The sequence below is a fragment of the Netta rufina genome (genome assembly GCF_964035555.1).
Source record: "Netta rufina genome assembly, chromosome: 3".
NCBI classification, from domain to species: Eukaryota; Metazoa; Chordata; class Aves; order Anseriformes; family Anatidae; genus Netta; species Netta rufina.
In genome coordinates, this window is record NC_140125.1 from 50,383,154 (window position 1) to 50,398,576 (window position 15,423).

The 15,423-nt window shown below is 40.2% G+C and overlaps 1 protein-coding gene across 1 annotated transcript in view; it reads right to left on the reverse strand.

Moving 5' to 3' along the window:
- The window catches only part of IGF2R (insulin like growth factor 2 receptor), a 56,132-nt gene that overhangs the window by 5,832 nt on the left and 34,877 nt on the right, over positions 1 to 15,423 (reverse strand). The window contains exons 31-44 of the mRNA XM_084284779.1: positions 14,963 to 15,153; positions 14,202 to 14,328; positions 12,830 to 12,952; positions 11,705 to 11,967; positions 9,821 to 10,033; positions 8,712 to 8,861; positions 7,472 to 7,633; positions 6,759 to 6,966; positions 6,219 to 6,365; positions 5,398 to 5,632; positions 4,238 to 4,374; positions 3,161 to 3,275; positions 2,095 to 2,241; positions 519 to 703 (exon numbers count right to left, since the gene is read on the reverse strand). Coding sequence (XP_084140905.1) covers positions 519 to 703; positions 2,095 to 2,241; positions 3,161 to 3,275; positions 4,238 to 4,374; positions 5,398 to 5,632; positions 6,219 to 6,365; positions 6,759 to 6,966; positions 7,472 to 7,633; positions 8,712 to 8,861; positions 9,821 to 10,033; positions 11,705 to 11,967; positions 12,830 to 12,952; positions 14,202 to 14,328; positions 14,963 to 15,153 — 2,403 coding nt within the window. The remainder of the gene's footprint in view (positions 1 to 518; positions 704 to 2,094; positions 2,242 to 3,160; positions 3,276 to 4,237; positions 4,375 to 5,397; positions 5,633 to 6,218; positions 6,366 to 6,758; positions 6,967 to 7,471; positions 7,634 to 8,711; positions 8,862 to 9,820; positions 10,034 to 11,704; positions 11,968 to 12,829; positions 12,953 to 14,201; positions 14,329 to 14,962; positions 15,154 to 15,423) is intronic.

Here is a 15,423-nt window from a genome sequence, read left to right on the forward strand (position 1 = left end):
TGGAACAGCACAAGCAGAGGAAAACAGGAAACCTAGTCTCATCTTATATGGTTTTTACTGAAATCTTTCAGCAAGCATCAAGCCCAAAATCTACTGCTAAGGCCACATTTACAACTGGCCTCACATAATAGGAAGAAGCAGCCTAAATTATAAAAATCAGAGAATAGTTGGAAGGAACCTTAAAAGAACACCTAGTTCCAACCCCCTGCAAAAGGTAGCAACACCTCCCACTAGAACAGGTTGCTCAAAGCAGCACCCAAACCAGCCTTGAACACTTCCAGGGATGGGGAATCCACAGCTTCTCCAGGCAACCTGCTCTAGTACCTCACCATCCTCATGGCAAAGAATTTCTTCCAAGTACCTAATGTAAATTTACCCTCTTTTAGTTTAAGACTAGGAAGAGAGACTCTGGACAACTTTACAGAAATGGTTTAGCACAGATGTCATGGAAAAAGAACTATTTAATGAAACAATTCAAATGAAGATCAAGCAATTACAGCTAGCAAGCAAGTACTTACCCTCAACGTAATATTTAGCTTTTTTGGCAAATCCAATTCTCCGAAAACGACGCTCATTAGTTTTAACCTGACAGATGTTAGCTTCAGAGCACTCTGGGAAACTTGAGTTTGTTATACCAGAAAGCTGAATTTCATATACATATTTATCTCCGTTTGTCCGTATGTCACCAGAAGCTGTGTACAACCTGAGGAGACAGAGGGCAGGTCTATACTAAGTCTAAACTCAGACTTAAGTAATTTCCAAGACTTAAGACTGGCAACAGCAGTACCTGTTACCTCAAGCAGATTCCAAATCAAGTTGGAGTGATAGATTCATCAGACAGAAGAGACACAGGGCAGAGGCTTCCTCCTTCAGTATTACAACCGAGTATTATATTCAGCATAAAGCCTTCTAAGAATGCACCAAAACCAAACTCTTCTAGTTATACTGTCCTCAATGGGAGCATGAGCACTTAAACTGAATACAGAAGTATGATTCAGCAGCTCTCACACTGCTAGCATACTGGCCATGAAATCCATATTGAGTGTTCTGTAGTTATGATAAATAGCCTGTCTTAGCTTTTGTGAGTTAAGCTTTTGCGAGTTAAGCTTTTGCCAGGAGGGCGACTACATCTACCCAAGTGCTATCCAACTACCACTTACAGTCATATCCCTCCTTGCCGCTGGCAAAACTAAAAATGCTCTGAGACTCTGAGTTATTTGTTCTAGCCACCTGCTTGAAGACTGAGCTTGATCAAATGTGACTTGACTAATCTCTCATTACACCAAGTTTCTCATTTCACATCCTGACCTCTTCTACTCTCTCATCCAGGAATGTTTGATTTTACCTGATAACATTATAAGCACAGAGAAACATGAATGCACAGCAGGTCTATTCAAAACGCATTTGCTCAGTTACACCAATCTTGTGCTCTTCAATGCACACTACTGAATTGTGCCCTGCAGGCAGAGTTTATTCTTCCCATAACACTACTACAGACAGGTTTCCTTCCATAACACTAGAATTGATGTTAAATGTAGTTATTTATAGGAGTTCCTGGAGCAGAATTATGTGCAATGTTAGTAGAGTATAACTGCCTTTCCCTGCCTGTCCAGAGTTCGGTCATGCTTGAACATTCCTCCAGAGCTGTACTGCTTCGCTTCTAAGGTTACTAAAGCATGGGTTCTGGCTTGCATATGGATTTACTGAGCAGGAAGAAAGGTGCTTTGAAAAGAGTCAAAGAGTACTGTAGATGAAAATCAGGATCTCTGAGAATGATCCAGTGTCTACATATTATGGAAAAGAACAACAACCCATAATAAAGAACTCTACCATCAAAATGGTGTACGTGCAGACTTTAGATTAGTCTTGAATACCCCAAGACATGCTCAAAGCTTTAAACCCAGCTGTAGGCTGTAGTAGCAACCAGACCTTTAGTTCAGCCACTGGTACAAGGCTGTCAGCAAATTCCCACTTAACAGCTAGGAATTCTTAAGGCAAATTGGAACATTATACCAAGCTTTTTTCTTGCAGTAGAGGTCTACAGAACTATATTTTTATTTTATTTATTATTTTTGTTTTTGGTCTTCAACTTACTTGTAATAAACATCCCCTAGGGAAAAGTTTTTCCCTGTTGTAGGATTAATTACTGTTCCATTCACTATTTCCACCTCCTGTGGCTTCACAGCACAAGCTGCACGTGTGTCCCAAGCGATGTAGTAAATACAGTTTTCTTCATCAATCCTGCCAAACAACAGATAACTGATTATTCCAGGAAAGAGTAACAAGCACTTAATATCTTGAGTAAGAGAAGACACAGCAATTTGCTCATGTATGGGAATCTCCTGCTTAAGCATCATGCAGAGAGTAAGCTAGAATAATAAGCACTAAAAAAAACTACCTGAGTTCTATTGATCTTATCTGAGTTAAGAGACTGCAGTCACCTGACTTCACTTAAACTCCCTGCTTCAAGAGTTCTAGAACTCACACAGTACATCACAGGGTTTTATTTAAATACTGTAGCTAACTAACATGCGAGTTTGCTCTTGGCAGCTTTACTGCTCTGCACTTTATCTGGCTGGGACAAGAAATATAAGCTAGTCAGATTTTGCTGCCTACTTCTTTGACTCAGGCACAGCCTCTTGTTCAGTTTCTTTATTCTACAGCCAATGTACAGTCAACCAAAACAAGACTGCAAAAAGCCATCAAGCTTTTTTAGTACTTGTGATCATGCACATATAACTCAGTCTAGACAGCATGTAGTTAGATAATCTGTACTGAAAGATTTGGTATGATTAAGTAATGGAGTAAAAACATGTTTTATTATCTAAATTGCTTATCTACAGTAAGTGTTATCTACTAAATAGATCTGGAGCAAAGTTACTAAGAGCAGTTATACTACAACTGACAACGTAACAGCATCCCAGCCTAATTCAGGAGTGGAATGCCTAGATTTTTGCCCAGGCAATTTAAGATACACAGAATACAGCTATTTATGAAAGTGAACAAGTACAGAAGCTTCAGGAGATCCATGTCTTACAAATACAGACCAAGATTACTCTAGGGACTGTCCAACAGAATAGAGGGTCACTGTCCTGAGAGTTATTAGAGGTCCAACAGAAATCATGAAGATCAGTCAGTAGTATGCTAATTTGTTACTCACCTCTGCAGCACGGGCACGCCAACTGTTTTTGCGCATTTCAGTTCTATAACTGTTGTTACTTTCTTGTTTTTCCTGCATTCCTGCCCACTGGAATAACTAATATACACTATATCACCTAGAAGAGAAATAGCGATGCAAGGGTTTTGTAAGCAACTGACAAATTTCCTTTGTTCATTCTCCAGACTTCATTACTTTAGACTGACTTCTAGGTCCCTCCACCCCACAGACTGTTTACCAGTTACAGTATTTGTGTGATTTGAGGCTTTCACAATGATCATTTAAAAGTCACTCCTCCAACACTTCTGCATTCACATAGTACCTTATGTTCAGGTTGCCAGCATGGGTATAATTAACATTTATATTTAATGTCCTTTTTGACATATTAAGAGCAAGTAAACAGCTTATAAGCAAACTCAGGCAGTTAACAGATGCAGTACTTCCTTTTTTTGTAGCTGGTTGGAAGACTTCATTTTCAGAAACTTAACAGCAATTTTAAAAAGATTCTTTATTTAAATTGAAATCTTTGAATAAAGTTGGGATTTTTACTCCTTTTCTCAGGAGAGAAGCCACTTAGTCATCTCTCACATGTGCTCTAATTGGAAGCGTTAGCAGACATAGGACAAGTTTTTCAAAACAGGATGAACCAAAAAATAATTCTCCCCTCCCACAGTCAGAGGTTGAAAGGTACCTCCGGAGGTCATCTTATCCAACTCCCTGTTTAACAGGGTCCCCTACAGTCACATCCTTGAGACCATGTCCAGACTGTTTTGAAAGGAGAGAGACTGCACAGACTCCATGCGACCTGTGCCAGTGCTCAGTCATCCTCACAGAAAGTGTTTCCTGATGTTCAGACAATTCACCTGTTACAGCTTTAATTACAGCACTGCTTATTTGCTTTCATGTTTTCTCATGGCCTAAACACCACTTTTAATTTTGTGTTGTTCTCTTTAAACAGAAAAAAAATGAGGACACATTGGCAAAAGTATCTCAAGGTTGAATAGAATCCTTTAAGAGCCATTACAGCTAGGTTGTCCGATTTAGTTCTCTCAGCTCCTTAGGAACAAAAGTTAATTATACCTGTCGCATTCAGCTTCTGTGTATGAACAAGCCCAAGAACTTCAACATCTCCATTGTTGCTTTTCCTACAAATACTGGCTCTTTCAGGGCAGCCTGTGGGTCCTTCATGCACCCTCTGACAGAGATTCAAATAGTACCTAAACAAAAAACACGGCAGGAAAAAAAAAACTTCTTTAGGCTCAACTGTTAAGATGAAATATAAGCTTTGTAAACTCTTTGCAAGGAGCTAGCCACATTGAAAGATCAAATACTCAAGCTAGCTGAAGGAACAAAACACATTAACACTTAGCAGGTTACTCTTAGTTATCATTTTAGAGTAAACGACTGTACAGAGAAACTGATTACCAGATCAGTTCACTAGTTAGTTTTGACTCAAGTCAAAAGTAGAAATTTGAACCAAGACAAGGAATACCCAAGTTTTCTCTCAGCTATAGAGCTTGTAGCGCTCTCAGTTTAAGGCTCTTCGAAGTTATACCAGTTAAGTTTTATAAGAATAAAAGAACTAGGAGCATTACAGTTTTGTTAGGGTTTTGTTAACCTACAGTTTACTGTAATTTTAGAATTCGATGCAAATTTTTGAATTAGATTCTCTTATCCTTGCCAGTTCAACTTCTTTGTTAACCAAGTGGGTCAGACTGAAAAGATTGATGACTTCCTGACATTTACATTTTTTTAGGTTGATACTGGCAAATTTTTTCTGCCCTGTCTTTATGGAGATAAAGCCCTTCTTGAACTTTAGACAACATGTGCTTGAGTTAATAGAGAACAAACGAAACATTAAGTTTTGTTTTTGTTTTTTTTTTTTTATCAACATAACTAAGAATTAGAAAATGGCATTTAAGCTACAAAATTACTTTAAGATAATTTAAGCAGAAAGCCTTTAGAAAGCTTTTGTATTAGATTTATTCATTCTTTAAATAGATACCAATAAAGGGAAATGGTGATGACGAAGAACATAATTATTCATCCTGTTCAGATAAAATAGGTCCCTTTGTGCCTTTTTTTTTCCCCCAAGGTCTACATACAACATTAAGCATCTACAGCTTTAAGATGCTGTCAGAAATTTAAACAACCCTGAACATGGACCTGAACAGAAGTACTATGCCATATTATAACTTCAGTTACACTGAGCAGCAGGCTGCTCCCTGTTCATTACTCACGAGTTTCCATTGTGGAAGAAGATCCATGAGCCCGTCAGAGAAGACAGCATTCTCAAGTCGTAAGTCCTGTGTTTCTCAACAAACTTGCACTCCATCTTCTTCGGAGGACAAACAGCCTGTGTCTTCCATTCAAACGTCACAGCACAGCCCAGCATCTCACTCATAAGGTACGGCCTCCCACTGCCAGCATTTTCATCACATACGAAAATAATGGTAGACTCCCTTCTTGCAGTTGCTATAAGAAGGGAGGTTGGAAGAAAATCATTTTGTAAGAGGCTTCCAGACATGTATGGATTTTAGTGTAGCAATTTAGAGGTATGAGAAATTTTAATCAGGTATTGTTTCAGAGAGAAGCAGCATAAATGCTTTACCTAGCAACCTCCTTCCCTAGGTTAACTTCCCATGCAATTTTTTCAGGAAGTTGTACAACTCCTCCCTCCAAGATGAGGGATGTCCATCAAGGCAGTCAGCACTTGAACATATTGGACTGTGCACTTAGGCACATGGTCTGAACTTTTGGGTAGACCTGTGCGATGTCAAGAGTTGGACTTGATGATCCTTAAGGGTCCCTTCCAACTCAGGATGTTCTATGATTCTATGATTCTATGATATGGTTTTGAATCACCATGATATCTAAAGGCATGAACTTGACTTTTAATTCACTTAAGTAAAATCAGGTTTGTTCTATAGATTCTTTATCTTGCTTACTCCCACCCCTTTCATTTCATTACATTACATCAGAGGTCTTCGGCCCAGCCCGATAATGACCAACTCACACTGTTAATTCAGAGCCTTATCTATTAGATATAAAAAGTTCTTACCGTTAATACAATATCCCCACTTTCCATCTCCCTGGTAGTCTGCAGTTGTAGCACACCACGGCCTCTTTTTTTCTTCCATAATACATTCCTCATAACTCTTCCCTTTGTACTTGAAGGGGAACACACAGAGCTCTCCCTTTTCAGTCACTGAAAAAGAAAGGTATGCTCTCTGAACAACATGCAGTGAAAAAGCAGGCATATCCAGATCCAGGACCATATCCAAAGCCTGCACATCAACACCATTCAAGAAGAGTCACGTGCAGAGGCAGACAACAAATACTGAAACACCGAGTCAAAATCCAATTAGAAAACTCAGATGTAGCATACAATTAGCTATGGTCACCTCTACAGAAAGATTGCGCTCTCTTCCAAAAGAGAAACATTGATGTTGCCGGTGAGTATGGTGCACGTGACTGAAAACCATGTTTCTGCTATGGCATGCAAAATACATGTTCCTTCCCTCCCTTAGCAACAAAGCTGAGATTTAAGGATAAGAAAGCCAACAACTCTTTATGTAAATAGGCTCTGCTGCAGTCTCACCTGGAGGGCACCGATCACCCCCTGTATACTGCAAGATGACTGTTTCATCCTGGCGGCTATAGTCCATTTTCATTTCTTTTAGGCTTCCAAAGGATGACACACCACTTTCAGATGTCAGACACACTGCTCCATCTTTGCATTTTCCCTGGTACACATCTGCTGCCTTACTGCATACACTAACATGGTAACTTTGGGATCCAGAAAGTACCTGTATGGACACCCGGAAACATCAGAAACAAGGCTTTAAAGGCTGGACTAGATGATTAGGTCTTTTCTAACATAAACGATTCCATGATTCTAAGGCTGCCTCTTGAAGCCTGCAAGTCAATACTTATAGAGAACAGTAAGAGTGCTTTATAAACTGCATCTCATGCAGTCCTTGCATAATGCAGATAACTAATCTTGCAAGTTTGGCCTTCATTTATGCAGCAAAGCTGCAGGTAAGTACATCCATGGGGCCAAGGACACTGCACGTTCAGCAGACATGTCTTCGTGTCCAAGGCCAAATCAAGATTCCCTTCAGTGAAAAGTTCTCCTTCCTTCCCAACAGTAGATTCATGAACTTCCCCCTCAAAAGCATTGAAAGGCAATGCTCTAATGTTACTCCCTCTGTCAAAAAGGCAAACCACCGACACTGACCACAGCTGCAGCATGCACTTCAGTCTCTTCTCACATTCCAGGAAGTTTAGAAGAGCCTTCTGAGAAGACTTTACCTCAAATGATCTTCCAGAAAGGCTTGTCAGGTTAAAAGTATAGTGTAATTGTTCGTCAGTCACAGAGCAGCCCAAAGTTTTCACTTGATCAGGGCACACAACTGGAGTTTCCCACTCAAACACAAAACTGCAGTCAAGTTTCCGTATCATCTTTGGCCTGCCCTGTTACCAAAAACCACAAAAAAAAGAAGATTAGGTTTAATTGTGGAAAATTTGTTGTTTTCTGCATTAATCTCTTCCCTCCAGCAGTTCACCTCAATTATTACTGACTAGGTTTTACAGACTGTAGGACAAACTCCATACCTTAATATTGCAACTAGTACCAAAAAACCCGTAGGTGAAGAACTTTCTACCTACCTACAGAAAACAAATAGTAATTGAAGCAGGCAAGTTTTCTTATTATAATTAAGATCAAGATTTTGATGTTCACCTTGGTTGCAAGCAGGAAAAGAAATGTGAAGCTTTTGTTTCTCCACATCAGAAAACATTACGAAAATTAACAAAGTTGAGGTATGGACAGAATGCTGGTTCCTTTGTCATCCTATTTTAAATCAAAGTAGTAGTATGGCTTGTGTAGTACTCAGAGCCACCTAGGATTTCAGTTCATCTCCCATCTTGACGGAAAATTGATGGGATGGAAAACAGTTCCACTAAATACCTTTAACAAGATCTGGTGTGTCACATATACCCAAGTGCTTCTTTGCTGTTTTTGTTAAGTATTCAAAAAGGTCATGGAATGTTAAATTCATAGCATCATGCAGCTTCAATTGTTTGGGTGTCAATGAAAAATCAAAACTTGCATTCAGATGCTATGTTTAAGTTGTAACCACTTCTGTAATCATATACATCACAGGTGAAGTATTTCATAATAGCTTTACAAAAAGTTACACTGATTCTTGTTTTAGCTTATGGTACAAGTTCAATCTTTTGGACCCAGACAAAGTACAATAGAACATTAAGCTTAATGCCAACAATAAGTTATCAGTACATTACTTCAGTGGAATCTGATCCTTGAAACCATCACAACTTGATACTTTCAAGCCTAAAGTTCACGCTCTATGAAATTTTGCCTAGTTTAGAACACAAATACTAAGCATATTCCTTCCTCGACTATATGAAACAAGACCATCCTTACACACTGGAAACAAACAATTGATTTAGCTCTAAGCAAAGTTAATACTTGTTACTCCCCACTTCTCATTGCACTCCAATATCAACATAAATTTAACAGATGTCTTACCAGACCGGTTCCTTGGCTGCAATGAAATACAATGAGAGAAGTATAGTTCAATTTGTTGTTTATCTGACAAGGAGTAGTGCTGGTGTAAGTGATGTAAACCTCGTTTACTGCCTCTTTTAGCTTGGGAGGTTCAGTAACACGACCAATATCCTATACAAGAAAAAACATAGTAAGACAAAAGTAACAAATCTAGATTTCAGATCAACTCAGATTTAGATTAGTTCAGAGATTCATCTGTTTAGCTGACATAGGAGCACAATTCCTATGCACTTTTGAAAACTTCATTCTTTAAGTAAAGAACAGTTAACTAGATTTCAGTCCTAACAAAGCAAGTTGCACAGCTCAAAACACCCTTTATTGCACAGCTCAAAACACCCTTTAGCTAAGCTTGACAAAAGCCATAAAAGCCAGGAAGATTCTGCACCTTAAGGGTGGATTCTTTTTTAAAAATCATTGTGCCAAAAATGCCAACACTTGAAAACTGTGTAGTATTAGCAAAGAGTAAGTTCCCTAGATCAGTGTGGAAGTTCATGAAAAACCATCACAACTTTTTGTTTGCAAGCTATAGAAGATGCACATAAAGCCTTAGATGCAAGAGCCTCCAGAAAGTCTCTTAAGGACATATAACACTGACAAGTTGCCCAATATCCTGTCGCAGTCTGTTAAGACTGTGCAGCTGTCAAGTTCTTAGAAATACTAAACATGTTTCAGAGCATGCTAGGACACATCCTCCTTCATATTGCAAACAGCCTATCATAGAATCAACTGCACTATTTCTGCACCACTGAATAGCAGACTAAGAGACATTCTGCTTCCCAGCCTCAGTGCTTGGCATGCAGCTATACACAGAAATTCTCTGTAGTAGTTGTTCATACTCATCAGGGCATGGAATCTCTCTACACTCAAAAAATCATTGGAGCTCAGAATAAGTAAACACTGTTTCATAGGAAAAGCAAAGAAAGGGAATTTTGCAGAGTATATTTTAATTCTGTAGTCCATTTATTTATCCCATTGCCAAGCCTATTGCTCAAATCAGGTCTCTAGTCAGGGATACTGTTATAAACTAGCAAGGAAATGCATGTTCCCATGATTTCAGGCATAATACTTACTATTGCTGGTCCACTAACAGGAACCATACAAACAGCTGCTCCAGGTGGACAATTAACGTCTTTGATAGGATTGAGAGGCTCACAAATATTGATGTAGAAGTCTGGAGAAACTTCTGTTACATCTTCATCGACAAACGCCTCGTAATACCCAGTGCGATGTATCAAAGGGGACAGGTCAATAACAGAACTGCCATTCAATACTGAGCACCTCACCTATGAGAAAGCACATTTTATTTTTTATTCTTTTGTTTAACTTATTGATAATCATCCTCTCCTTCACAGAGAGAAACATAGCTACATTCAAAAGTTCAAAGTTTTATTGAAGTAAGGCAGCATTTATGACAACTTCTGCTTAGTTACAGATACTAAGTGCCTACAAGCTACATATGAAAAAAGTCAAGCTCTTAAATATTTATAGAATTGAATCCACATGAAACTAACATCAGAACAAACCTCTGGAATGCAGCCTCCAACACACAGTCACTACAGTGATCAGTGGATCCTACACTTCCTTCCTATTCAATGTTGTGGGGAAGATGAGGACCACTTCCAATAAAAAGCTTGGTTGTAACAACGTAAAGTTACTGCACTGCAACCTCGTGGCTTGAGCACTGCTTGAAACGGGGTCTGAGGAAACTTTTTACATGCATAAGCTCACTGACACTTGAAATCTGGGGAGTCTATTCATGTTCAACATACTGGTAGTTTTGTTAGTTTCTGTTTTCATTTCATTTCAGTAGAGACCATTATTGCTACCTAGCCATTGCCACTCTGAAACAAACTAGGGTCACTATGGATACACTGAAAAGTGATCAGAAACACACAAGTGATAACTGATCAAAGTTAATAGTTTAGAAAACAATGATTTCTATGTTTGTTTGTTTTTTTAATCTGAGCATGTATTGTACATACTACTGGAGAGGAAATCAGAGCTGCATGCTGCACAACTCCTACAAGAGACTGGAAGTGGGTACATGACATTTTCCTTCAGTGAAAAGAGCCGGAAAAGCATTTCTCTAAATGATGGTGAGACCTATAATAAAACTGAGGTGGTCATGGGAGGCGGGAACAACTTGTCAGAGAATGATGGTCACACTAGGAAGTATTCAAAGTAACAAGAAGGATTAAACATTCATAAGATGTAATGTTCAGGTGTTAAAGAGACCTTAATTCACCCTCTGGCTCAGGGAACAAAACCATTCAACCTTCTATTCCTATTACTGGCTTTCATTATGTGCACCTGTTACCAACAACAGTTTAGCTAAAACTAGCTATAGTAAGAATAGCTCAAGGTATTGTCTGGAACACCAGTTCATCCAGAGTTGACCAAATCAAGTTATCACAACTTGTGCTACAAAGCAAAGGCAGATCCTTTGTTCAGTGTTTATCAGATAGCGTGAGAAAAATCTCTCACAACTCTTTGCTTCTCACAATTGTCATTGCACTTAACAGAACTGATCAGACTCGCCTAACCTTTAGTTCCTTGCACAGAAGACGACTATCCCCAGGCACAGCAATGCCATCCCATCCTCAACTCAGCCTGATTTATTGGCCTGTTCAGTTGGAGAATCTTAACAATTACTTCCTAAGAAGCTGCCTATGGCTTTTTTCAGCTGTACAGAAAAGCACCTAAGTATATTCCAGAGAGGTTGATCTAAAGTGTTAAAGTTTTAACGTACTCACCATGTTAACAAGTTTGCCAACTACTGTTCTTCACTGCTGAACATACCAATAAAAAGTCTTTCAGAATTTCTACATGAAATTCGCTTCTGGACTAGAGGAAGAGACTTTACTCTCAAGGGATTTAAAGCATACACTATTATGCATAACCTCCCCCCAGAAATTTAGTCCCACAGAAGTGTTCTGCGTGGAAGTGATTCTTACCTCTTCCTCACAAGCCAAGGACGTATGCCAAGAGAAGTAACTAGTGCACGTCTGCTCATCAAAAGACAGAAAAACAGGCTGGCTGTCATCTCCAGCATCAGACTTGCACACAAAGCTAAAATAGCTTTTATGCTTCAGTTGAGGGTCTGCAGGGCAAGGATCTCCACCTTCATAAACAAGCTTCAACACTTGATCTTCATAAGTTAAAGTTTTACTTAATTTTCCAGCATTAATTGGTTTTGGACCACCAGTGATGCAGACAGCTACAGTAAAAAAGTGAACAAAGCAGATGAAGTCTGATGCAACTGCCTTTCAAACCTGTACTGCACCTCTACCTTACTGATCAGCACGTAGCTTAAGATTCTAGCCTTACTCCAATTTCCATAGGAAAGGCTTTTTCACACTATCTGGAATTACCATTAAACTGAGCTGCACTGAAACAAACTAAATACTGTTTTTGTTAACTTATTAACCAGTAGAATGTAGTATAACTATATACATTTGAGAATAGCTTTTGATTACTTCTCTGAAAATCCAAGGTATTTACCCAGAAATATCACCTTGACTACACATAATTTCATTAAGGTGCCTGCCTGTAAGAATCCTAAAATACAAGTTAAACTGCTAGTGGTATTTCAGAAGCACCCAAAAAACAGAAAGCTAGAAAGGGGGCTGGCAAGATTTTGAAGCATGGACACAAGGCTGAATGGAGATGCATTATGTCAACGCAGCAATCGCCACACAGCAGTCAGTGCTCTCAGTTCATTCTAGCTGAAAGCTAATATTCTCTTTCTTTTAACAACAGCCAAAACATTTAGCATCAGCATCTACAGTCTTGCCCTCATCACCAAAACGATACCCATCCTTACAGACACAAGGGCACAGTCTGGAAGTAAACCCATTTAAGGTTTAAAATGGAATTTGATAGAACCACATTTGATTTATTAGAACAGTTTCTGTATCTCTTCCTAAGCAATTCAGATACAATTGTTCTCTTCAGTCCTTCCACGGTTCCAGTAAAACTTGCCACTTGCAATTTACTACAAACCTGGGCATAAGTAGTTGTTTTTTTTCCAGGTACACCGTAGTCAGCAAATACATAAACAACAGGGATGAAATGCTTACCAGCTCCATTAGCACATGAACTTTTAGCTTCAGCACAAACATTCAGCTCAATTCTTCTGTTATGTGAATCACTGATTATATAACCAGACTCTCGCTTCAGTGATGTCAAATCAAAGAGGTGACCTATAGGGAAAACAGGGTGTAATTTAATCCATTTGCAGATTCAAAGTTACAACACTTCTTTGTATTAAAAGCTTTTAGCAACTTTCTTTAGTTGGAAGGTCAACTAGCACCTACTTGCCCGCTAGGTTAGAAGACAGTTACAATTCGTACCAAAAATTGGAAGCAAAACTAGTTTCAGAACAGATATATAGCAAACTTGTTACAGATCTTTGCCAAAGAACACTGTAGTACAAGATATTTCTACCCACCACCAGTAAGCTTGTTAGTCACTACCCTTTTCTAATAAATCATAGAATCATAGAATCAGAGAATCATAGAATATCCTGAGTTGGAAGGGACCCTTAAGGATCATCAAGTCCAACTCTTGACACCGCACAGGTCTACCCAAAAGTTCAGACCATGTGACTAAGTGCACAGTCCAATCTCTTCTTAAATTCAGCCAGGCTCGGTGCAGTGACCACTTCCCTGGGGAGCCTGTTCCAGTGTGCAACCACCCTCTCTGTGAAGAACCCCCTCCTGACGTCCAGCCTAAATTTCCCCTGCCTCAGCTTAACCCCGTTCCCGCGGGTCCTGTCACTAGTGTTAATGGAGAAAAGGTCTCCTGCCTCTCGACACCCCCTTACGAGGAAGTTGTAGACTGTGATGAGGTCTCCCCTCAGCCTCCTCTTCTCCAGGCTGAACAGGCCCAGTGACCTCAGCCGTTCCTCGTATGTCTTCCCCTCCAGGCCTTTCACCATCTTCGTAGCCCTCCTCTGGACACTTTCCAACAGTTTCATGTCCTTTTTATACTGTGGTGCTCAGAACTGCACACAGTACTCGAGGTGAGGCCGCACCAGCGCAGAGTAGAGCGGGACAATCACCTCCCTTGACCTACTATCGATGCCGTGCTTGATGCACCCCAGGACACGGTTGGCCCTCCTGGCTGCCAGGGCACACTGCTGGCTCATATTCAACTTGCTGTCTACCACGACCCCCAGATCCCTCTCTTCCAGGCTGCTCTCCAGCGTCTCATCGCCCAGTCTGTACATGCAGCCAGGGTTTCCCCGTCCCAGGTGCAGGACCCGGCACTTGCTCCCATTGAACCCCATGCGGTTGGTGATCGCCCAGCTCCCCAACCCGTCCAGATCCCTCCGCAAGGCCTTTACGCCCTCATCTGAGTCCACAATGAGTCCAAATCCCTTGAGAACAAACAGTAATGCTGCTTCCAGAAGTCTTTTCCACCTACAAAGTTCTTGGGCTTTCTCCTTACCTGTAGCAGGATTTGTTACCCGACAGTCATTTTGCACGTTGCTTTTAAGAGGACACGCAGCAGCAGTGAACCATAAGAAGCTATATTCACAATCTTCAATGGCCATTATAAGTTCTGGTTTTGACTCCTAAACACAAAACACTAACAGTTAACTTGTAATTCAAGTGATGTTGTAAGATTTCATGCCACAGGCTTATTCCTGAAGCCTCTAGCTGAGCTTGTGTCAAATACCAGGCCTAAGAATTAACCCATTCTGGAGCAGTGAATAAACCCAAGACTACAGTATTTAACTGTAACTATCTCATATACACAGGACAGTCCAAAATCATCACCTGTAGCAATAAAACTGATGAGAGTAGAGCTAAAGGCAGTCTAGCCACACAACAGAAAATCCAAAACACTACAATGAAATTCCTCAAGTGAGTATTTAATGGCTAGGCACACGGAGGTGCAACCAAGCACTGGCTACTGGCACTGCCCTGTTTCCTACCCCACAATATGCTCACCTTCAACGTACAGACAACTTGAAGGTATTAGAGATGATAGAAACTGTTAGACTGTACAAAATGATCTCTTAAGAACTGCTCATCACCTAAAGGTCAAGCACTACTTCATAGTCTACTCATAAGGTTCATAGGGCTACCTCCCAACCAGCTGCAGAAGACTAGGGAATAGTTAAGAACTGTCCCACCATCCTTCACACAGATGCAGTGGTACTAACTCATGGAAATGCAAAGCCCTGCCAGGAGAAGCCCACTTACTATTCTGCTTTCATCACATTTGAGGCGCAATATTGTTGTTTTCTTGCGAATTTTATCTGGGCACTGATCCCCATTAATGTATTTCAGAACAGAAATGCCATTTTCCCACCGGGGTCCATCAGCCACTTCTCCAAGGCTTACACATTTTGCATCCTCCACAATAGAGGCAGCAGCATCAGAAGGACAGGAACCTGTACAGATGAATACACTGCATTATTACTCCAGAAGTTGCTAAGACTGGCTTGCCTAGAATAAAACTCCATTTTCAGTTATGTCATGATTGTTCTACCTCTAAATAAATGCCCAATCATACTCACAACCACCCGCCTTCTCCCCAGTCACAAGTAGCAGCAGCCACCTCACTTCACACAGGAGAGCAGTGGCAGCTAGCACTGGGGAAGCGGACTTCTACTCATAGTGAAAGGCTAGAGCCTGATGCCTGGTCTTCCACTCCACCATGT